This window comes from Lonchura striata, chromosome 31 (assembly GCF_050655825.1).
Source record: "Lonchura striata isolate lonStrDom1 chromosome 31, ASM5065582v1, whole genome shotgun sequence".
Lineage (NCBI taxonomy): Eukaryota > Metazoa > Chordata > Aves > Passeriformes > Estrildidae > Lonchura > Lonchura striata.
Window position 1 is genome coordinate 5,629,263 of NC_140733.1, and position 22,849 is coordinate 5,652,111.

At 54.5% G+C, this 22,849-nt stretch overlaps 1 protein-coding gene across 3 annotated transcripts in view; it reads left to right on the forward strand.

Annotated features, from left to right (window-relative positions):
• The window catches only part of FLNA (filamin A), a 104,439-nt gene that overhangs the window by 70,715 nt on the left and 10,875 nt on the right, over positions 1-22,849 (forward strand). Inside the window, exons 35-43 of one of the 3 annotated variants that reach the window (XM_085563442.1) lie at positions 1,473-1,646; positions 2,581-2,742; positions 3,893-4,096; positions 4,929-5,081; positions 5,793-5,915; positions 8,178-8,444; positions 11,879-12,016; positions 14,376-14,491; positions 20,489-20,621. In XM_085563442.1, the coding sequence (XP_085419568.1) occupies positions 1,473-1,646; positions 2,581-2,742; positions 3,893-4,096; positions 4,929-5,081; positions 5,793-5,915; positions 8,178-8,444; positions 11,879-12,016; positions 14,376-14,491; positions 20,489-20,621 (1,470 nt within the window). Of the gene's footprint in view, positions 1-1,472; positions 1,647-2,580; positions 2,743-3,892; positions 4,097-4,928; positions 5,082-5,792; positions 5,916-7,231; positions 7,324-7,678; positions 7,897-8,177; positions 8,445-11,878; positions 12,017-14,375; positions 14,492-20,488; positions 20,622-22,849 lie in introns of those variants that run through there. The other 2 variants (XM_085563444.1, XM_085563443.1) reach the window with 2 other exon arrangements.

Sequence of the window (22,849 nt, forward strand, 5' to 3'; positions counted from 1 at the left end):
CTAGCCCTGTGTCCCCTAGCCCTGTGTCCCCTGGCCCTGTGTCCCCTGGCCCCTGGCCCTGTGTCCCCTGACCCTGGTCCCTGGCCCTGTGTCCCCTGGCCCTGTGTCCCCTGGCCCCGTGTCCCCTGGCCCTGGCCCTGGCCCTGTGTCCCCTGGCCCTGTCCCTGTGTCCCCTGGCCCTGGCCCTGGTCCCTGGCCCTGTGTCCCCTGTCCTCATGTCCCCTGTCCCCTGTCCCGTGGCCCTGGCCCGTGTCCCTCTGTCCCCTGTCCCCTGGCCCTGTGTCCCCTGGCCCTGTGTCCCCTGGCCCTGTCCCCTGGCCCCATGTCCCCTGTCCTCATGTCCCCTGTCCCCTGTCCCGTGGCCCTGGCCCCATGTCCCCTGTCCTCATGTCCCCTGTTCCTGTCCCTGTGTCCCCTGGCCCCATGTCCCCTGGCCCCTGTCCCCGTGTCCCCGTGTCCCCTGGCCCCTGGCCCTGGTCCTGTGTCCCCTGGCCCCTGGCCCTGACCTTGTCCCCTGGCCCTGGCCTCATGTCCCTGTGTCCCCTGTTCCCTGTCCCCTGGCCCCATGTCCCCTGGCCCTGTGTCCCCTGTCCCCTGTCCCCTGGCCCTGACCTTGTCCCCTGGCCCAGGCCCCATGTCCCCAGGGGACATCCCCTCATCCTGTCCTTGTCCCTGTCTCTGTCCCTGTCCCTGTCCCTGTCCCTGTCCCTGTCCCTGTCCCTGTCCCCGTGTCCCCAGGGGGGCTGTCCCTGTCCCTGTCCCTGTCCCCTCACCCTGTCCCTGTCCCCATGTCCCAGGGGGGCTGTCCCTGTCCCTGTCCCCTGACGTGTCCCCATGTCCCCAGGGGGGCTGTCCCTGTCCCCTCACCCTGTCCCTGTCCCCGTGTCCCCAGGGGGGCTGTCCCTGTCCCCTGACGTGTCCCCATGTCCCCATGTCCCCAGGGGGGCTGTCCCTGTCCCTGTCCCCTCACCATGTCCCTGTGTCCCCAGGGGGGCTGTCCCTGTCCCTGTCCCTGTCCCTGTCCCTGTCCCTGTCCCTGTCCCCTCACCCTGTCCCTGTCCCCTTGTCCCCAGGGGGGCTGTCCCTGTCCCCTGACGTGTCCCCATTTTCCCATTTCCCAGGGGCGCTGTCCCTGTCCCTGTCCCTGTCCCTGTCCCCTCACCCTGTCCCTGTCCCTGTCCCTGTCCCTGTCCCTGTCCCCTCACCCTGTCCCTGTCCCCGTGTCCCCAGGGGAGCTGTCCCTGTCCCCTCACCATGTCCCTGTCCCCGTGTCCCAGGGGGGCTGTCCCTGTCCCCTGACGTGTCCCCATGTCCCCGTGTCCCAGGGGGGCTGTCCCTGTCCCCTGACGTGTCCCCATGTCCCCATGTCCCCAGGGGGGCTGTCCCTGTCCCCTGACGTGTCCCCATGTCCCCATGTCCCCAGGGGGGCTGTCCCTGTCCCCTGACGTGTCCCCATGTCCCCATGTCCCCAGGGGGGCTGTCCCTGGCCGTCGAGGGTCCCTCCAAGGCCGAGATCAGCTGCCAGGACAACGGCGACGGCACCTGCTCCGTGTCCTACCTGCCCGTGCTGCCCGGCGACTACGGCATCGTGGTCAAGTACAACGACAAGCACATCGCAGGCAGCCCCTTCACCGCCAGGATCACAGGTGAAAAACAGCAACATCGGGGAAAAAACACAAAAATCTGGGGGAGAAACAAAAAAAACCTGAAAAAAATGAGAAAAAAAGGAGAAAAATCCACCAAAACTCCTCAAAAACCCACCCAAACCCATCCCTGGGCTCACTGGCACATCGCTGGCAGCCCCTTCACCGCCCAGATCATCAGTGAAAACAGCAAAACTCCCAAAAATCCCCCAAAAATTACCCTGCTGTCACCCTGGGCTGATCCACGGACCCCTGGGTGACACCTGGCTGACCCCACTGACCACTGGGTGACCCCACTGTCCCCTGGGTGACCCCACTGTCCCCGCTGACCCCTGGGTGTCCCCCCTGACCCCTGGGTGCCCCTGCTGACCCTTGGGTGTCCCCGCTGACCCCTGGGTACCCCCGCTGTCCCCTGGGTGTCCCCACTGACCTCTGGGTACCCCTGCTGACCCCTGGGTGCCCCCGTTGACCCCTGGGTGTCCCCACTGACCCCTGGGTGCCCCCGCTGACCCCTGGGTGCCCCTGCTGACCCCTGGGTGTCCCCGCTGTCCCCTGGGTGTCCCCCCTGACCCTTGGGTGTCCCCGCTGACCCTTGGGTGTCCCTGTTGACCCCTGGGTGTCCCCACTGTCCCCAGGGTGTCCCCGCTGACCCCTGGGTGCCCCTGCTGACCCCTGGGTGTCCCCCCTGACCCTTGGGTGTCCCCACTGACCCTTGGCTGTCCCCGCTGACCCCTGTGTGTCCCCACTGTCCCCAGGATGCCCCCGCTGTCCCTTGGGTGCCCCCGCTGACCCCTGGCTGTCCCCGCTGACCCCAGGGTGTCCCCGCTGACCCCTGGGTGCCCCTGCTGACCCCTGGGTGCCCCCGCTGTCCCTTGGGTGCCCCCACTGACCCCTGGGTGCCCCCGCTGACCCCTGGGTGCCCCCGCTGTCCCCGCAGGTGACGATTCCCTGCGCCAGTCCCACCTCAAGGTGGGCGCCTCGGCCGAGATCCCGCTGGACATCGGCGAGAGCGACCTGAGCCAGCTGAGCGCCACCGTCACCGCGCCCTCGGGCCGGCGTGAGCCCTGCTCGCTGAAACGGCTGCGGGACGGCCACCTGGGTGAGGGGACACTGGGGACACTGGGGACACTGGGGACACTGGGGACACTGGGGACATGGAGCCCTGCTCGCTGAAACGGCTGCGGGACGGCCACCTGGGTGAGGGGACACTGGGGACACTGGGGACACTGGGGACACTGGGGACACTGGGGACATGGAGCCCTGCTCGCTGAAACGGCTGCGGGACGGCCACCTGGGTGAGGGGACACTGGGGACACTGGGGACACTGGGGACATGGAGCCCTGCTCGCTGAAACGGCTGCGGGACGGCCACCTGGGTGAGGGGACACTGGGGACACTGGGGACATGGAGCCCTGCTCGCTGAAACGGCTGCGGGACGGCCACCTGGGTGAGGGGACACTGGGGACACTGGGGACACTGGGGACACGGAGCCCTGCTCGCTGAAACGGCTGCGGGACGGCCACCTGGGTGAGGGGACACTGGGGACACCAATGGGGACACTGGGGACACTGGGGACATCACTGGGACATTGAGGACACTGGGAACATTGGGGACACTGGGGACATTGTAACCTGTGTCACTATCCCTGTCCCTGTGTACTATGTCCCCATCCCTGGCTGGTGTCCCTGTGTCCCTGTCCCTGTGTGTGACATGTCCCTGTGTCCCTGTGTGTGCCATGTCCCTGTGTGTGCCATGTCCTTGTGTCCCTGTGTGTGCCATGTCTCTGTCCCCGTGTGCCATGTCCCTGTGTGTACCATGTCCCTGTGTGTCCCTGTCCCTGTCCCCGTGTGACATTCCCTGTCCCCGCAGGGATCTCGTTTGTCCCCCAGGAGGTGGGGGAGCACCTGGTGCATGTCACTCGCGGGGGACAGCCGCTGTCCTGTGTCCCTGTCCCTGTGTCCCTGTGTGTGCCATGTCCCTTTGTGTGCCATGTCCCTGTCCCTGTGTGTGCCATGTCCCTGTGTCCCTGTGTGTGCCATGTCCCTGTGTGTGACATGTCCCTGTGTGTGACATGTCCCTGTGTCCCTGTGTGTGCCATGTCCCTGTGTGTGACATGTCCCTGTGTGTGACATGTCCCTGTGTCCCTGTGTGTGCCATGTTCCTGTCCCTGTGTGTGCCATGTCCCTGTGTGTGCCATGTCTCTGTCCCCGTGTCCCTGTCCCTGTCCCCTCACTGTCCCTGTCCCCGCAGGGATCTCGTTTGTCCCCCAGGAGGTGGGGGAGCACCTGGTGCATGTCACCCGCGGGGGACAGCCGCTGCCCTGCAGTCCCCTGGCCGTCACCATCAGCCAGGCCGAGCTCGGGGACGCCTCGCGGGTGCGGCTGCGCGGGCCCGGCCTGAGCGAGGGCACCACGTTCCAGCCCGCCCAGTTCACCATCGACACCCGCCAGGCCGGTGAGACTGGGGGCACTGGGAGCACTGGGAGGACTGGGGGCACTGGGACAGGGACTGGGACTGGGACTGGGGCTGGAACTGGGACAGACTGGGACAGGGACTGGGACTGGGACAGACTGGGACAGGGACTGGGACAGACTGGGACAGGGACTGGGACAGGCTGGGACAGGGACTGGGACTGGAACTGGGACAGGCTGGGACTGGGCACCACGTTCCAGCCCGCCCAGTTCACCATCGACACCCGCCAGGCTGGTGAGACTGGGGGCACTGGGGGCACTGGGACTGGGACAGGGACTGGGACAGACTGGGACAGGGACTGGGACTGGGACAGGGACTGGGACTGGGACTGGGGGCACTGGGACAGACTGGGACTGGAACTGGGACAGGCTGGGACTGGGCACCACGTTCCAGCCCGCCCAGTTCACCATCGACACCCGCCAGGCCGGTGAGACTGGGGGCACTGGGGGCACTGGGACTGGGACAGGGACTGGGACAGACTGGGACAGGGACTGGGACTGGGGCAGGGACTGGGACTGGAACTGGGACAGACTGGGACAGACTGGGACAGGGACTGGGACTGTGGGTGGGTTTGGGGACACTTTTTTGTACTGGGATATTTTGGGTTTTGGGGTTTTTTGGGGTGGATTTTTGGGGTCTGTCCTGACCCTGTGCCCCCCCCAGGGTACGGGGGCTGAGCCTGTCCAGTGAGGGGTTCCTGGGGGTATTTTATGGGGTTTTTGGGGTATTTTAGGGTGTTTTAATGCAATATGGGGGATCTGGGGTTTTTGGGGTGGATTTTTGGGGTCTGTCCTGACCCCGTGCCCCCCCCCAGGATACGGGGGGCTGAGCCTGTCCATCGAGGGCCCCAGCAAGGTGGACATCACCACGGAGGAGCTGGAGGACGGCACCTGCCGCGTGTCCTACTGCCCCACCGAGCCCGGCAACTACATCATCTCCGTCAAGTTCGGGGACCAGCACGTGCCTGGTGGGCACAGGGGGGCACTGGGAGGGACTGGGGGGGGATTTGGGGGCACTGGGAGGGACTGGGGGGCACTGGGAGGGGATTTGGTGGCACTGGGAGGGACTGGGGGGCACTGGGAGGGGATTTGGGGGCACTGAGAGGGGATTTGGGGGCATTGGGAAGGACTGGGGGGCACTGGGAAGGACTGGGGGGCACTGGGAGGGGATTTGGGGGCACTGGGAGGGACTGGGGGGCACTGGGAGGGGATTTGGGGGCACTGAGAGGGGATTTGGGGGCACTGGGAGGGACTGGGAGGGGATTTGGGAGCACTGGGAGGGGATTTGGGGGGCACTGGGAAGGACTGGGAGGGGATTTGGGGGCACTGGGAAGGACTGGGGGGCACTGGGAGGGACTGGGGGGGATTTGGGGGCACTGGGAAGGACTGGGGGGCACTGGGAGGGACTGGGGGGGATTTGGGGGCACTGGGAAGGACTGGGGGGCACTGGGAGGGACTGGGGGGGTTTTGGGGGGGTCCCAAATGACCCCCCCCCCAGGGAGCCCCTTCTGGGGTGAAGGTGCCCGATCTGGGGGAGCCTCATTTGGGTCATTTTGGGGGGATCTGGGGGGGATTTGTGGGGTCTGGGGGGCTCTGCGGACCCTGGGATAATTCGGGGTGCTCTGGAGGAATTTGGGGGTTGCTCTGGGGGTCTCAGCTGACCCGACCCCCCCCTCCAGGGAGCCCCTTCTCGGTGAAGGTGACGGGCGAGGGCCGCGTGCGCGAGAGCATCACCCGGCGGCGCCGCGCCCCGCCCGAGGCCAGCGTGGGCACCCCCTGCGACCTCAGCCTCAAAATGCCCGGTGAGGCTCCTGGGGGGTCCTGGGGGGTTTTTGGGGGGTCCTCAGGGGGTCCTGAAAGTCTTCAGGGGGTCCCCGAGCATCCCTGGAGGTGTTTCAGGGGAGGTTCTGGGTGTCCTGGGGGGCGTTTTGAGTGACCTGGGGGGGTTTTGGGGGATCCTGGGAGGGTTTTGAGTGACCTGGGGGGGTTTTGGGGGGTCCTGGGAGGGTTTTGAGTGACCTGGGGGGGGTTTTGGGGGGTCCTGGGAGGGTTTTGAGTGACCTGGGGGGGTTTTGGGGGGTCCTGGGAGGGTTTTGAGTGACCTGGGGGGGTTTTGGGGGGTCCTGAGGGGGTTTTGAGTGACCTGGTGGGGGTTTTGGGGGGTCCTGAGGGGGTTTTGAGTGACCTGGGGGGGGTTTGGGGGGTCCTGGGAGGGTTTTGAGTGACCTGGGGGGGTTTTGGGGGGTCCTGGGAGGGTTTTGAGTGACCTGGGGGGGTTTTGGGGGTCTTTGAGGGGGGCTTTAAGTGATCTGGGGGGGGTTTTGGGGGCTCCTGGAAGGGTCTTGAGTGTCCCCCAGAGACCATTGCCCCCTTTTCCCCTTTTTCTGTTTTTTCCTTTTCCTTTTTTTCCCCTTCTTTGCCCAGAGCTCTTCGTGTCTGAGGTGACCACGCAGGTGACTGCTCCCACATTGACCATTTTTTCCCCCAAAAACCCCATTTCTCCCCATTTTTCCCCATTTTCTCCCCAGAGCTCTCCATCTTGGATGTCTCGGCGCAGGTGACGGGTCCCACACTGACCATTTTTCCCATTTTTACCCTTTTTTCCTGTTTTTCCCCCAATAACCCCATTTTTTTCCCCATTTTTCCCCATTTCCCCCTATTTTCTCCCCAGAGCTCTCCATCTCGGATGTCACGGCGCAGGTGACCGATCCCACAGTGACCATTTTCCCATTCTTTCCCGTTTTTCCCCCATTTTCTCCCCAGAACTCTCCATCTCGGACGTCACCGCGCAGGTGACCGGTCCCTCGGCTCAGGCGGTGGCGGCGCAGATCCCACACTGACCATTTTCCCATTTTCCCCCATTTTTCCCCCATTTTCTCCCCAGAACTCTCCATCTCGGACATCACCGCGCAGGTGACGGGTCCCTCGGGGCAGGCGGTGGCGGCGCAGATCCCACACTGACCATTTTCCCATTTTTCCCATTTTTCCCCCATTTTTCCCCCATTTCCCCCTCCCAGAGCTCTCCATCTCGGACGTCACCGCACAGGTGACGGGTCCCACACTGACCATTTTCCCATTTTCCCCATTTTTTCCCATTTTTCCCCCATTTTTCCCCCAGAGCTCTCCATCTCGGATGTCACGGCGCAGGTGACGGGTCCCTCGGGGCAGGCGGTGGCGGCGCAGATCCCATACTGACCATTTTCCCATTTTTTTCCCATTTTTTCCCATTTTTCTCCCATTTCTCAATCCCAGAGCTCTCCATCTCGGACGTCACCACACCGGTGACGGGTCCCACACTGACCATTTTCCCATTTTTCCCATTTTTCCCCCAGAACTCTCCATCTCGGACGTCACCGCGCAGGTGACGGGTCCCTCGGGGCAGGCGGTGGCGGCGCAGATCCCACACTGACCATTTTCCCATTTTCCCCCATTTTTCCCCATTTTCTCCCCAGAAATCTCCATCTCGGACGTCACAGCGCAGGTGACCAGTCCCACACTGACCATTTTCCCATTTTCCCCATTTTTTCCCATTTTTTCCCATTTTTCTCCCATTTCTCAATCCCAGAACTCTCCATCTCGGACGTCACCGCACAAGTGACGGGTCCCTCGGGGCAGGCGGTGGCGGCGCAGATCCCACACTGACCATTTTCCCATTTTTTCCCATTTTTCCCCCAGAGCTCTCCATCTCGGACGTCACGGCGCAGGTGACGGGTCCCTCGGGGCAGGCGGTGGCGGCGCAGATCCCACACTGACCATTTTCCCATTTTTTACCCATTTTCCCCCATTTTTCCCCCATTTTTCCCCCAGAACTCTCCATCTCAGATGTCACCGCACAGGTGACGGGTCCCTCGGGGCAGGCGGTGGCGGCGCAGGTGCTGCCCGGTGCCGGGGGCACGGTCGGGGTCCGGTTCGTGCTGCAGGAGACCGATCCCACACTGACCATTTTCCCATTTTTCCCCCATTTTTCCCCCAGAGCTCTCCATCTCGGACGTCATCGCACAGGTGACCGATCCCACACTGACCATTTTCCCATTTTTTCCCATTTTTCCCCCATTTTGCCCCAGAACTCTCCATCTCGGACGTCACCGCACAGGTGACGGGTCCCTCGGGGCAGGCGGTGGCGGCGCAGGTGCTGCCCGGCGCCGGGGGCACGGTCGGGGTCCGGTTCGTGCCGCAGGAGACGGGCGCCCACCGGGTCAGCGTCAAGGACCGGGGCCAGCACGTGCCCGGCAGCCCCTTCCAGTTCACCGTGGGGCCCATGGGTGAGGGCGGCGCCCACAAGGTCCGGGCCGGCGGGCCGGGGCTGGAGCGCGCCGAGGCCGGCAGCCCCGGTGAGCACCCCGAAATCGGGGACCCCGGAATTGGGGTGGGGGGCAGTGATAATGGGGGGCAGCCCCGGTGAGCACCCTGAAATCGGGGACCCCAGAATTGGGGTGGGGGGCAGCCCCGGTGAGCACCCCAAAATCGGGGACCCCAGATTTGGGGTGGGGGGCAGCCCCGGTGAGCACCCCGAAATCGGGGACCCCGGAATTGGGGTGGGGGGCAGTGATAATGGGGGGCAGCCCCGGTGAGCACCCCGAAATCGGGGACCCCGGAATTGGGGTGGGGGACAGCCCCGGTGAGCACCCCGAAATCGGGGACCCCGGAATTGGGGTGGGGGGACAGTGAAAATGTGGGGGGTGTCATGGTGAGCACCCTGAAATTCGACATGGGGACCCCAGAATTGGGGTGGGGGACAGTGAAAATTGGGGGGGCAGCCCCGGTGAGCACCCCGAAATCGGGGACCCCAGAATTGGGGTGGGGAGCAGCCCCGGTGAGCACCCCGAAATCGGGGAGACCCCAGAATTGGGGTGGGGGGCAGCCCCGGTGAGCACCCCGAAATCGGGGACCCCGGAATTGGGGTGGGGGACAGTGAAAATTGGGGGGGCAGCCCCGGTGAGCACCCCGAAATCGGGGACCCCAGAATTGGGGTGGGGGACAGTGAAAATTGGGGGGGCAGCCCCGGTGAGCACCCCGAAATCGGGGGGACCCCGAGATTGGGATGGGAGACAGTGAAAATGTGGGGGGTGTCACGGTGAGCACCCTGAAATTCGACATGGGGACCCCAGAATTGGGATGGGGGGCAGCCCCGGTGAGCACCCCGAAATCGGGGACCCCGGAATTGGGGTGGGGGGACAGTGAAAATGTGGGGGGTGTCACGGTGAGCACCCTGAAATTCGACATGGGGACCCCGGAATTGGGGTGGGGGGCAGCCCCGGTGAGCACCCCGAAATCGGGGACCCCGGAATTGGGGGGGGGGGGCAGCCCCGGTGAGCACCCCGAAATCGGGGGGACCCCAGAATTGGGGTGGGGGGCAGCCCCGGTGAGCACCCCGAAATCGGGGACCCCAGAATTGGGGTGGGGGGCAGCCCCGGTGAGCACCCCGAAATCGGGGACCCCGGAATTGGGATGGGGGCAGCCCCAGTGAGCACCCCGAAATCGGGGACCCCGGAATTGGGGTGGGGGACAGTGAAAATGGGGGGGGTGTCATGGTGAGCACCCTGAAATTCGACATGGGGACCCCAGAATTGGGGTGGGGGGACAGTGAAAACAGGGGGGGTGTCACGGTGAGCACCCTGAAATTCGACATGGGGACCCCAGAATTGGGGTGGGGGGCAGCCCCGGTGAGCACCCCGAAATCGGGGACCCCGGAATTGGGGTGGGGAGCAGCCCCGGTGAGCACCCCGAAATCGGGGACCCCGGAATTGGGGGGGGGGGGCAGCCCCGGTGAGCACCCCAAAATCGGGGACCCCAGAATTGGAGTGGGGGGCAGCCCCGGTGAGCACCCCAAAAATGAGGGGGACCCGAGAATTGGGGTGGGGGACAGTGAAAATTGGGGGGCAGCCCCAGTGAGCACCCCGAAATCTGGGGGACCCCAGAATTGGGGTGGGAGACAGTGAAAATGTGGGGGGTGTCACGGTGAGCACCCTGAAATTCGACATGGGGACCCCAGATTTGGGGTGGGGGACAGCCCCGGTGAGCACCCCGAAATCGGGGACCCCGGAATTGGGGTGGGGGGCAGCCCCGGTGAGCACCCCGAAATCGGGGACCCCGGAATTGGGGTGGGGGGCAGCCCCGGTGAGCACCCCGAAATCGGGGACCCCGGAATTGGGGTGGGGGGCAGCCCCGGTGAGCACCCCGAAATCGGGGACCCCGGAATTGGGGTGGGGGGCAGCCCCGGTGAGCACCCCGAAATCGGGGACCCCGGAATTGGGGTGGGGGGCAGCCCCGGTGAGCACCCCGAAATCGGGGACCCCGGAATTGGGGTGGGGGGCAGCCCCGGTGAGCACCCCGAAATCGGGGACCCCGGAATTGGGGTGGGGGGCAGCCTCAGTGAGCACCCCAAAATCGGGCACCCCGAGATTGGGGTGGGGGGCAGTGAAAACAGGGGGGGTGTCACGGTGAGCACCCTGAAATTCGACATGGGGACCCCAGAATTGGGGTGGGGGGCAGCCCCGGTGAGCACCCCGAAATCGGGGACCCCGGAATTGGGGTGGGGGGCAGTGAAAATGTGGGGGGTGTCACGGTGAGCACCCCGAAATTCGACATGGGGACCCCAGAATTGGGGTGGGGGGCAGCCCCGGTGAGCACCCCCAAATCGGGGACCCCGGAATTGGGGTGGGGGGCAGCCCCAGTGAGCACCCCGAAATCGGGGACCCCAGAATTGGGGGGGGGGGCAGCCCTGGTGAGCACCCCGAAAATCGGGGACCCCGAGATTGGGATGGGGGGACAGTGAAAATGCGGGGGGGTGTCACGGTGAGCACCCCGAAATTAGGATGGGGACCCCAAAATTGGGGGGAGCCTGAAAATAGGGTGGAGGGGACCCCAAAAATGGGGGGACCCAGAAAATGGGGTGGGAGCCGGCGATCTCTGTGCCCTTTATAGGGGAATTTATGGGGTTTGTCTATATTTGAGGTGTTTTTTGGGGTGTTTTTTGGGATTTTGGGGTGTTTTTTGGGATTTTGGGGTGTTTTTTGGGGATTTTGGGGTTCCCTGACCCCCATTTTCCCCCTCCCCAGCCGAGTTCAGCATCTGGATGCGCGAGGCCGGCGCCGGGGATCTCTGTGTCCTTTATAGGGGAATCTATAGGATTTACTCCACACTGTGGGGTTTTTGGGGTGGTTTTTGGGATTTTGGGGTGGTTTTTGGGGATTTTGGGGTTCCCTGACCCCCCGTTTCCCCCTCCCCAGCCGAGTTCAGCATCTGGACGCACGAGGCCGGCGCCGGGGGTCTCTGTGTCCTTTATAGGGGAATCTATAGGATTTACTCCACACTGTGGGGTTTATGGGGTGCTTTATGTGATTTAGGGGTGTTTTTTGGGGTGTTTTTTTGGGATTTTGGGGTGCCCTGACCCCCATTTTTCCCCTCCCCAGCCGAGTTCAGCATCTGGACGCGCGAGGCCGGCGCCGGGGATCTCTGTGTCCTTTATAGGGGAATTTATGGGATTTTTTCCAGAATGTCTAGGATTTATGGGGTTTTTCCGCTACAGGCTTGGTTTTTGGGGTGTTTTTTTGGGATTTTGGGGTTCCCTGACCCCCATTTTCCCCCTCCCCAGCCGAGTTCGGCATCTGGATGCGCGAGGCCGGCGCCGGGGGTCTCTGTGTCCTTTATAGGGAAATCTATAGGATTTACTCCACACTGTGGGGTTTTTGGGGTTTTTGGGGTGTTTTTTGGGGTGTTTTTTGGGATTTTGGGGTTCCCTGACCCCCATTTTCCCCCTCCCCAGCCGAGTTCAGCATCTGGACGCGCGAGGCCGGCGCCGGGGGTCTCTCCATCGCCGTCGAGGGTCCCAGCAAGGCCGAGATCGCCTTCGAGGACCACAAGGACGGTTCCTGCGGCGTCTCCTACGTGGTGCAGGAGCCCGGTCGGTTTTTGGGGTTTTTTGGGGGTTTTTGGGGGGTTTTTGGGGGGTTTTAGGATTTTTGGGATTTTTGGATTTTTTGGGATGGGATTTTTAGGATCTTTGCCCTGACCCCGCAGGTGACTACGAGGTGTCGGTGAAGTTCAACGACGAGCACATCCCCGAGAGAGGGGACAGGGAGGGGACATAGCTGAGTCTCAGGAGTTTTTGGGGTGGAATTTTTGGGATTTTTAGGATTTTTGGGGTTTTTGGGGTGGGATTTTTGGGATTTTTGGGTTTTCTGGGATGGGATTTTTAGGATCTTTGCCCTGACCCCGCAGGTGACTACGAGGTGTCGGTGAAGTTCAACGACGAGCACATCTCCAAGAGAGGGGACAGGGAGGGGACAATGAGGGGACATAGCTGAGTCTCAGGAGTTTTTGGGATGGGATTTTTAGGATTTTTAGAATTTTAGGATTTTTTGGGATGGGATTTTTGGGATTTTTAGGATTTTTTGGGATGGGATTTTTGGGGTCACACCCCTGCCCTGGCCCCAAACCCCTCCCAGGTGACCACGAGGTGTCGGTGAAGTTCAACGACGAGCACATCCCCAAGAGAGGGGACATAGCTGAGTCTCAGGAGTTTTTGGGATGGGATTTTTAGGATTTTTAGAATTTTAGGATTTTTTGGGATGGGATTTTTGGGATTTTTAGGATTTTTGGGATGTAATTTTTAGGATTTTTGGGGTCACACCCCTGCCCTGACCCCAAACCCCTTACAGGTGACCTCGAGGTGTCGGTGAAGTTCAACGACGAGCACATCCCCAAGAGAGGGGACATAGCTGAGTCTCAGGAGTTTTTGGGGTGGAATTTTTGGGATTTTTGGGATTTTTGGGATTTTTGGGATGAGATTTCATTTGCCCTGACCCCGCAGGTGACTACGAGGTGTCGGTGAAGTTCAACGACAGCGCAGCCCCAGAGAGGGGACATAGCTGAGTCTCAGGAGTTTTTGGGGTGGAATTTTTTGGGATTTTTAGGATTTTTGGGGTTTTTGGGATGGGATTTTTGGGATTTTTAGGATTTTTGGGGTGGGATTTTTAGGATCTTTGTCCTGACCCCGCAGGTGACTACGAGGTGTCGGTGAAGTTCAACGACGAGCACATCCCCGAGAGAGGGGACAGGGAGGGGACAATGAGGGGACATAGCTGAGTCTCAGGAGTTTTTGGGATGGGATTTTTGGGATTTTTAGGATTTTTGGGATGTAATTTTTAGGATTTTTGGGGTCACACCCCTGCCCTGATCCCAAACCCTCTTAGGTGACCACGAGGTGTCGGTGAAGTTTAACGACGAGCACATCCCCGAGAGAGAGGACAGGGAGGGGACAATGAGGGGACATAGCTGAGTCTCAGGAGTTTTTGGGGTGGAATTTTGGGATTTTTGGGATTTTTGGGATGAGATTTTCTTTGCCCTGACCCCGCAGGTGACTACGAGGTGTCGGTGAAGTTCAACGACGAGCACATCCCCAAGAGAGGGGACATAGCTGAGTCTCAGGAGTTTTTGGGATGGGATTTTTGGGATTTTTGGGATTTTTGGGATTTTTGGGATTTTTAGGATCTTTGCCCTGACCCCGCAGGTGACTACGAGGTGTCGGTGAAGTTCAACGACGAGCACATCCCCGAGAGAGGGGACAGGGAGGGGACAATGAGGGGACATAGCTGAGTCTCAGGAGTTTTTGGGGTGGGATTTTTAGGATTTTTAGAATTTTAGGATTTTTTGGGATGGGATTTTTGGGATTTTTAGGATTTTTGGGATGTAATTTTTAGGATTTTTGGGGTCACACCCCTGCCCTGACCCCAAACCCCTCGCTGGTGACCACGAGGTGTCGGTGAAGTTCAACGACGAGCACATCCCCGAGAGAGGGGACATAGCTGAGTCTCAGGAGTTTTTGGGGTGGAATTTTTGGGATTTTGGGGATTTTTGGGATTTTTGGGATGGGATTTTTGGGATTTTTAGGATTTTTGGGATGAGATTTTCTTTGCCCTGACCCCGCAGGTGACTACGAGGTGTCGGTGAAGTTCAACGACGAGCACATCCCCAAGAGAGGGGACAGGGAGGGGACAATGAGGGGACATAGCTGAGTCTCAGGAGTTTTTGGGGTGGGAATTTTGGGATTTTTGGGATTTTTGGGATTTTTGGGATGAGATTTTCTTTGCCCTGACCCCGCAGGTGACCACGAGGTGTCGGTGAAGTTCAACGACGAGCACATCCCCGAGAGAGGGGACATAGCTGAGTCTCAGGAGTTTTTGGGGTGGAATTTTTGGGATTTTTAGGATTTTTGGGGTTTTTGGGGTGGGATTTTTAGGATCTTTGCCCTGACCCCGCAGGTGACTACGAGGTGTCGGTGAAGTTCAACGACGAGCACATCCCCGAGAGCCCCTTCGTGGTGACGGCGGCGGCTCCCAGCGACGCCGCGCGGCGCCTCACTGTTTCTAGCCTTCAGGTGAGGCACCTGGAGACCCCAAAATCCCCAAAAAACGCCCCAAAAATCTCCTCAGAAACCCCCCGAGCCACCAGGGGCCCGGCCAGCGCAGCCCCCCGGCCTGGGGCGGGACTTGTGGGGTTTAGCAGAATTTAGAGTTTTAGCAGAATTTAGGATTTTAGCAGAATTTAGGGTTTTATTCAGAATTTCAGGTGTTAATCAGAATTTAGGATTTTAGCAGAATTCAGGGTTTTAGCAGAATTTCAGGTTTTAATCAGAATTTCAGGTGTTAATCAGAATTTAGGATTTTAGCAGAATTTCCGGTTTTAGCAGAATTCAGGGTTTTAGCAGAATTTAGAGTTTTAGCAGAATTTAGGATTTTAGCAGAATTCAGGGTTTTATTCAGAATTTCAGGTGTTAATCAGAATTTAGGATTTTAGCAGAATTCAGGGTTTTAGCAGAATTTCGGGGTTTTTAGCAGAATTCAGGGTTTTAGCAGAATTTCCGGTTTTAGCAGAATTCAGGGTTTTATTCAGAATTTCAGGTTTTAATCAGAATTTAGAGTTTTAGCAGAATTCAGGGTTTTAGCAGAATTTAGGTTTTTAGCAGAATTCAGGGTTTTATTCAGAATTTCAGGTGTTAAGCAGAATTCAGGGTTTTAGCAGAATTTCAGGTTTTAGCAGAATTTAGGGTTTTAGCAGAATTTAGGGTTTTAGCAGAATTCAGGGTTTTATTCAGAATTTCAGGTTTTAATCAGAATTTAGGATTTTAGAAGAATTCAGGGTTTTAGCAGAATTCAGGGTTTTATTCAGAATTTAGAGTTTTAGCAGAATTCAGGGTTTTATTCAGAATTTCAGGTGTTAATCAGAATTTAGGGTTTTAGCAGAATTTCGGGGTTTTAGCAGAATTCAGGGTTTTAGCAGAATTCAGGGTTTTATTCAGAATTTCAGGTTTTAGTCAGAATTTAGGATTTTAGCAGAATTTCCGGTTTTAGCAGAATTCAGGGTTTTATTCAGAATTTCAGGTGTTAATCAGAATTTAGGATTTTAGCAGAATTCAGGGTTTTAGCAGAATTTCGGGGTTTTAGCAGAATTTCCGGTTTTAGCAGAATTCAGGGTTTTATTCAGAATTTCAGGTTTTAATCAGAATTTAGGGTTTTAGCAGAATTTCAGATTTTAGCAGAATTTATGGTTTTAATCAGAATTTCAGGTTTTTAGCAGAATTCCGGGTTTTAGCAGAATTTAGGTTTTCAGCAGAATTTGGGTTTTAATCAGAATTAGGGATTTAATCAGAATTCAGGTTTTTATCAGAATTCGGGTTTTTAATCAGAATTCAGGTTTTTTAGCAGAATTCAGTTTTTAATCAGAATTCAGGATTTAATCAGAATTCAGTTTTTTAACAGAATTCAGTTTTTCATCAGAATTGAGGGTTTGAGCAGGTTTCGGGGTTTTTAATCAGAATTCAGTTTTTTAGCAGAATTCAGCTTTTTATCAGAATTCAGGATTTAATCAGAATTCAGGTTTTTAGCAGAATTCAGTTTTTAATCAGAATTGAGGTTTTGAGCAGGTTTCGGGGTTTTTAATCAGAATTCAGGTTTTTTAGCAGAATTCAGTATTTAATCAGAATTCAGGATTTAATCAGAATTCAGTTTTTAATCAGAATTCAGGATTTAATCAGAATTCAGTTTTTTATCAGAATTCAGTTTTTATCAGAATTTATCAGAATTCAGTTTTTTATCAGAATCCAGGTTTTTAATCAGAATTCAGTGTTTATCAGAATTTATCAGAATTCAGTTTTTATCAGAATTTAGCGCGTTCAGGTTTCGGGGTTTTTAATCAGAATTCAGTTTTTATCAGAATTAATCAGAATTCAGTTTTTATCAGAATTTAGCGAGTTCAGGTTTCGGGGTTTTTAATCAGAATTCAGTGTTTATCAGAATTTATCAGAATTCAGTTTTTAATCAGAATTCAGTTTTTATCAGAATTAATCAGAATTCAGTTTTTATCAGAATTTAGCGAGTTCAGGTTTCGGGGTTTTTAATCAGAATTCAGTGTTTATCAGAATTTATCAGAATTCAGTTTTTTATCAGAATTCAGTTTTTATCAGAATTTATCAGAATTCAGTTTTTATCAGAATTTATCAGAATTTATCAGAATTTATCAGAATTCAGTTTTTCTCAGAATTTAGCAGGGTTCAGGGTTCGGGGTTTTTAATCAGAATTCAGTTTTTATCAGAATTCAGTGTTTCTCAGAATTCAGTGTTTCTCAGAATTTAGCAGGGTTCAGGGTTCGGGGTTTTTAATCAGAATTCAATTTTTAATCAGAATTCAGTGTTTCTCAGAATTTAGCGAGTTCAGGTTTCGGGGTTTTTAATCAGAATTCAGTGTTTATCAGAATTTATCAGAATTCAGTTTTTAATCAGAATTCAGTTTTTATCAGAATTAATCAGAATTCAGTTTTTCTCAGAATTAATCAGAATTCAGTTTTTCTCAGAATTCAGTTTTTCTCAGAATTTACCAGAATTCAGTTTTTTTCAGAATTCAGTTTTTCTCAGAATTCAGTGTTTCTCAGAATTTAGCAGGGTTCAGGGTTCGGGGTTTTTAATCAGAATTCAGTTTTTCTCAGAATTCAGTTTTTCTCAGAATTTATCAGAATTTATCAGAATTTCTCAGAATTTATCAGAATTTCTCAGAATTCAGTTTTTCTCCGAATTTAGCACGTTCAGGTTCGGGGTCCCTGCGCTGGCCCAGCCCCCCGGGGGTCCCGGGGTCTCTCTCGTGTCTCTGATAAAGGCTTTGAACAGGGGGGGGCCGGGGGGGGTGCCGGCTCCCAGCGGCCCCAAAAATCCCCAAAAAACCCCAAAAATCCCCAAAATCGGGGCCGGGGCCGCCGCTGGCTCCCGTCACCCCCCCCCCGCCCCCCAAGGTAAGTGGGGGCCGGGGGGGACCCCAAAATCTCCCCCCACCCCTTGGGGGACCCTCAAACCCCGCCCCCAAATTCGGATTTTTTGGGAGATCCCCAAAAAAAAAATTTGGGGATTTTGGGGTTTGGGGCTCCCCCCAGGGTTTTTTTTTTTTTAAATAATTCCTCCCAAAAAATAGTTTTGGGGTTTTGGGGATTTTCCAACCCCCCCCCCCAAAAAAAAAAATTATTGGGGGGAGGTTTTATGGGGGTTCTTCCACCCCAAATTTTTGGGGTGGGAATTTGGGGTTTTCCAATTTTCCCAGAATTTTTTGGGATGAGGTTTTGGGATTTTCCAACCCCTCCCAAAATTTTTTTGGGGGGGGGTTCTCCCAACCAAAATTTTTGGGGTGGGAATTTGGGATTTTCCAATTCTCCCAGAATTTTTGGGATGAGGTTTTGGGATTTTCCAGCTCCCCCAAAAATTCTTGGGGGGATGTTTTGGGATTTTCCAATTCTCCCAAAATTTTTGGGATGAGCTTTTGGGATTTTCCAACCCCTCCCAAAATTTTTTTTTGGGGTGAGGTTTTTGGGGGGTTTCTCCCAACCAAAATTTTTGGGGTGGGAATTTGGGATTTTCCAATTCTCCCAGAATTTTTGGGATGAGGTTTTGGGATTTTCCAGCTCCCCCAAAAATTCTTGGGGGGAGGTTTTGGGATTTTCCAATTTTCACAAAATTTTTGGGATGAGGTTTTGGGATTTTCCAACCCCTCCCAAAATTTTTTTTGGGGGGAGGTTCTCCCAACCAAAATTTTTGGGGTGGGAATTTGGGATTTTCCAATTCTCCCAGAATTTTTGGGGGGAGGTTTTGGAATTTTCCAATTCTCCCAAAAGTTTTGGGATGAGGTTTTGGGATTTTCCATCCCCCCAAAAATTTTTGGGGGCAGGTTTTGGGATTTTCCAATCCTCCCAAAATTTTTGGGATGAGATTTTGGGATTTTCCAATCCTCCCAGAATATTTGGGGGGAGGTTTTGGGATTTTCCAATTCTCCCAAAAGTTTTGGGATGAGCTTTTGGGATTTTCCAACCCCTCCCAATAATTTTTTGGGGTGAGGTTTTTGGGGGGGGTTCTCCTACCCAAAAATATTTGGGGTGGGAATTTGGGATTTTCCAATTTTCCCAGAATTTTTGGGATGAGGTTTTGGGATTTTCCAGCTCCCCAAAAATTTTTGGGATGAGGTTTTGGGATTTTCCAACCCCCTCCCAAAATTTTTGGGATGAGGTTTTTTTGGAGGGGTTCTTTCACCTCAAAATATTTGGGGTGGGAATTTGGGATTGTTCTCCATCCCCCAAAAAAATATTTGGGATCAGGATTTGGGATTTTCCAACCCTCCCAAAATTTTTGGGATGAAGATTTGGGCTGGTTCTGCTCCCCCTGGGATTTTTGGGGGGAGGATTTTGGGCTCTCCCCTCCCCAAATTGAATTTTTGGGGGTTTTTTTTACCATTTTGGGTATTTTTGGGGTGAAAATTTGGGGGTCCCACCTGAACAAACCCAAACTTATCCCACCCCCACCCCAAAATTTTGGGGTTTGGTTTCTTGGGGACCCCAAAATCTCCCAGATTTGGGGTCAAGTCTGTGGGTTTGGGTTTTTGGGGATTTTTTGGGGCTTTTTTGGGAATTTTTTTACCTGATTTTGGCATTTTGGGGGGATTTTTTTGCTTTTTTGGTGATTTTTTGAGCTTTTTTTGGGGATTTTTGGGGCTTTTTTGGGATTTTTGGTTTTTTTGGGGAAGTTTTTTTTTGGCTTTTTGGGAGCTTTTTTGGGGAGGGGGTGGGAATATTTTTGGGGTTTTTTTGTGAGGGGTTATTTTGGTTTTTTCTTGGTTTTTTTGGGTTTTTTGTGTTTTTTTGGTTTTTTAAAGTTCTTTTTATTTTTATGGGATTTCTTTTGGGTTTTTGGGGTCATTTTTGGGGAGGTTTTTTCAGGGGTTTTTATTCCTTTATTTTGGGGGGGTTTGGGTTGGTTTTGGTTTTTATGGGGGTTTCTTTTGGGGTTTTTGTGGCGTTTTTGGGAGAGTTTTTTTGGTTTTGTTTCTTTGGGGTTTTTTGAGGTTTATTTTGTGGTTTTTGGGGGTTTTGGGGTGGGTTTTTTGGTTGTTCTTTCTCTTTAGGGTTTTTTGGGGGGGGTTCTTTGGGTTATTTTAGTTTTTATCTCTGTCTTTGTCTTTTCTTTGATTTTTTTTTATTTTTCCCCCTTTCTTTGGGGTTCTTTTGGATTTTGGGGACTTCTTTAGGGTTGTTTTTTGTTTTTTTGTTGCTTTTTTCCCTTTCTTTGGGGAATTTCTTTGGGATTTTTTTCTTGCTTTTTCCCTTTGTGCTCCTTTTGCATTTTGGGCATTTCCTTTGGGATTCTCTTTGCATTTTCATTCTTTTTTCCTCTTTATTTCCGATTCTTTTTATTTTTTAGTTGATTTTTTTGCCTTTTTTCTCCTTTTTTTCCTCTTTATTTCTGATTCTTTCTATTTTTTAGTTGATTTTTTTTGCTTTTTTTCTCCTTTTTTTCCTCTTTCTTTCAGATTCTTTTTATTTTTTAGTTGATTTTTTTTGCTTTTTTTCTCCTTTTTTTCCTCTTTCAGATTCTTTTTGTTTTTTAGTTGATTTTTTTGCTTTTTTTCTCCTTTTTTTCCTCTTTATTTCAGATTCTTTTTATTTTTTAGTTGATTTTTTTTGCTTTTTTTCTCCTTTTTTTTCCTCTTTCTTTCAGATTCTTTTTATTTTTTAGTTTATTTTTTTTGCTTTTTTTCTCCTTTTTTTTCCTCTTTCTTTCAGATCCTTTTTATTTTTTAGTTGATTTTTTTTGCTTTTTTTCTCCTTTTTTTTCCTCTTTCTTTCAGATCCTTTTTATTTTTTAGTTGATTTTTTTTTGCTTTTTTCCTCCTTTTTTTCCTCTTTCTTTGCCTTTTTCCTCCATTTCCTTCACCATTTCCCCAATTCCCCAAACCCCAACCCCATTTTGGCTTTCCCCGCTCGGGGTGGGGGGGTTTTTGGGGGATCCCAGCCCCGTTTTTGGGGTTTTTTTTGGGGTTTTTGGGGTGTCTGACCCGTGTCCCCCCAGGAGTCGGGGCTGAAGGTTCACCAGCCCGCCTCGTTCGCCGTCAGCCTCAACGGGGCCCGGGGGGCCCTGGACGCCAAAGTGCACAGCCCCTCGGGGGCCCTGGAGGAGTGCCACATCTCCGAGGTCACCCCAGGTGAGGGACACCCCAAAATCTGGGGGTCACCCCAAAAATCCCCCAAAAAACGGGGTGTTTCTACGAAAATCCACAAATTCTGCACCAAAATCGGCAAATTCTAGCCCAAAATCTGCAAATCTCACCCCAGAATCTGCCCAGTTCCCACCCCATGGGTGGTGCCACATCTCCGAGGTCACCCCAGGTGAGGGACACCCCAAAATCTGGGGTTCACCCCAAAAATCCCCCCCAAAAAAACGGGGCGTTCCTACAAAAATCCGCAAATTCCACCCCAAAATCTGCAAATTCTGCCCCAAAATCTGCAAATCTCACCCCAGAATCTGCCCAGTTTCCACACCCAGGGAAGGTGTCACAGCCCTGGGGTCATCAGGGGTGAGGGACACCCCAAAATCTGGGGGTCACCCCAAAAATCCCCCAAAAAACGGGGCGTTCCTACAAAAATCCGCAAATTCTGCCCCAAAATTGGCAAATTCCGCCCCAAAATCTGCAAATCTCACCCCAGAATCTGCCCAGTTTCCACACCCAGGGATGGTGTCACAGCCCTGGGGTCATCAGGGGTGAGGGACACCCCAAAACCTGGGGGTCACCCCAAAAATCCCCCAAAAAATGGGGCGTTCCTACAAAAATCCGCAAATTCCACCCCAAAATCTGCAAATTCTGCCCCAAAATCGGCAAATCTCACCCCAGAATCTGCCCAGTTCCCACCCCATGGGTGGTGCCACATCTCCGAGGTCACCCCAGGTGAGGGACACCCCAAAACTTGGGGTTCACCCCAAAAATCCCCCAAAAAACGGGGCGTTCCTACGAAAATCCGCAAATTCCAGCCCAAAATCGGCAAATTCTAGCCCAAAATCTGCAAATCTCACCCCAGAATCTGCCCAGTTTCCACACCATGGGTGGTGCCACATCTCCGAGGTCACCCCAGGTGAGGGACACCCCAAAACCTGGGCTTCACCCCAAAAAACGGGGCGTTCCTACAAAAATCCGCAAATTCTAGCCCAAAATCAGCAAATTCCACCCCAAAATCTGCAAATCTCACCCCAGAATCTGCCCAGTTCCCACCCCCTGGGTGGTGCCACATCTCCAAGGTCACCCCAGGTGAGGGACACCCCAAAACTTGGGGTTCACCCCAAAAAACGGGGCGTTCTTACAAAAATCCACAAATTCCAGCCCAAAATCGGCAAATTCTGCCCCAAAATCTGCAAATCTCACCCCAGAATCTGCCCAGTTCCCACCTCCTGGGTGGTGCCACATCTCCGAGGTCACCCCAGGTGAGGGACACCCCAAAACCTGGGGTTCACCCCAAAAATCCCCCAAAAAACGGGGCGTTCCTACAAAAATCTGCAAATTCCACCCCAAAATCTGCAAATTCCAGCCCAAAATCTGCAAATCTCACCCCAGAATCTGCCCAGTTCCCACCCCATGGGTGGTGCCACATCTCCAAGGTCACCCCAGGTGAGGGACACCCCAAAATCTGGGCTTCACCCCAAAAATCCCCCAAAAAACGGGGTGTTCCTACAAAAATCCGCAAATTCTAGCCCAAAATCAGCAAATTCCACCCCAAAATCGGCAAATCTCACCCCAGAATCTGCCCAGTTCCCACCCCCTGGGTGGTGCCACATCTCCGAGGTCACCCCAGGTGAGGGACACCCCAAAACCTGGGGGTCACCCCAAAAATCCCCCAAAAAATGGGGCGTTCCTACAAAAATCTGCAAATTCCAGCCCAAAATCGGGAAATTCTAGCCCAAAATCTGCAAATCTCACCCCAGAATCTGCCCAGTTTCCACACCCAGGGGTGGTGTCACAGCCCTGGGGTCATCAGGGGTGAGGGACACCCCAAAACTTGGGGGTCACCCCAAAAATCCCCCAAAAAACGGGGCGTTCCTACGAAAATCTGCAAATTCCGCCCCAAAATTGGCAAATTCCGCCCCAAAATCGGCAAATCTCACCCCAGAATCTGCCCAGTTCCCACCCCTTGGGTGGTGCCACATCTCCGAGGTCACCCCAGGTGAGGGACACCCCAAAATCTGGGCTTCACCCCAAAAATCCCCCAAAAAACGGGGCGTTCCTACAAAAATCTGCAAATTCTGCCCCAAAATTGGCAAATTCTAGCCAAAAATCGGCAAATCTCACCCCAGAATCTGCCCAGTTTCCACACCCAGGGGAGGTGTCACAGCCCTGGGGTCATCAGGGGTGAGGGACACCCCAAAACCTGGGCTTCACCCCAA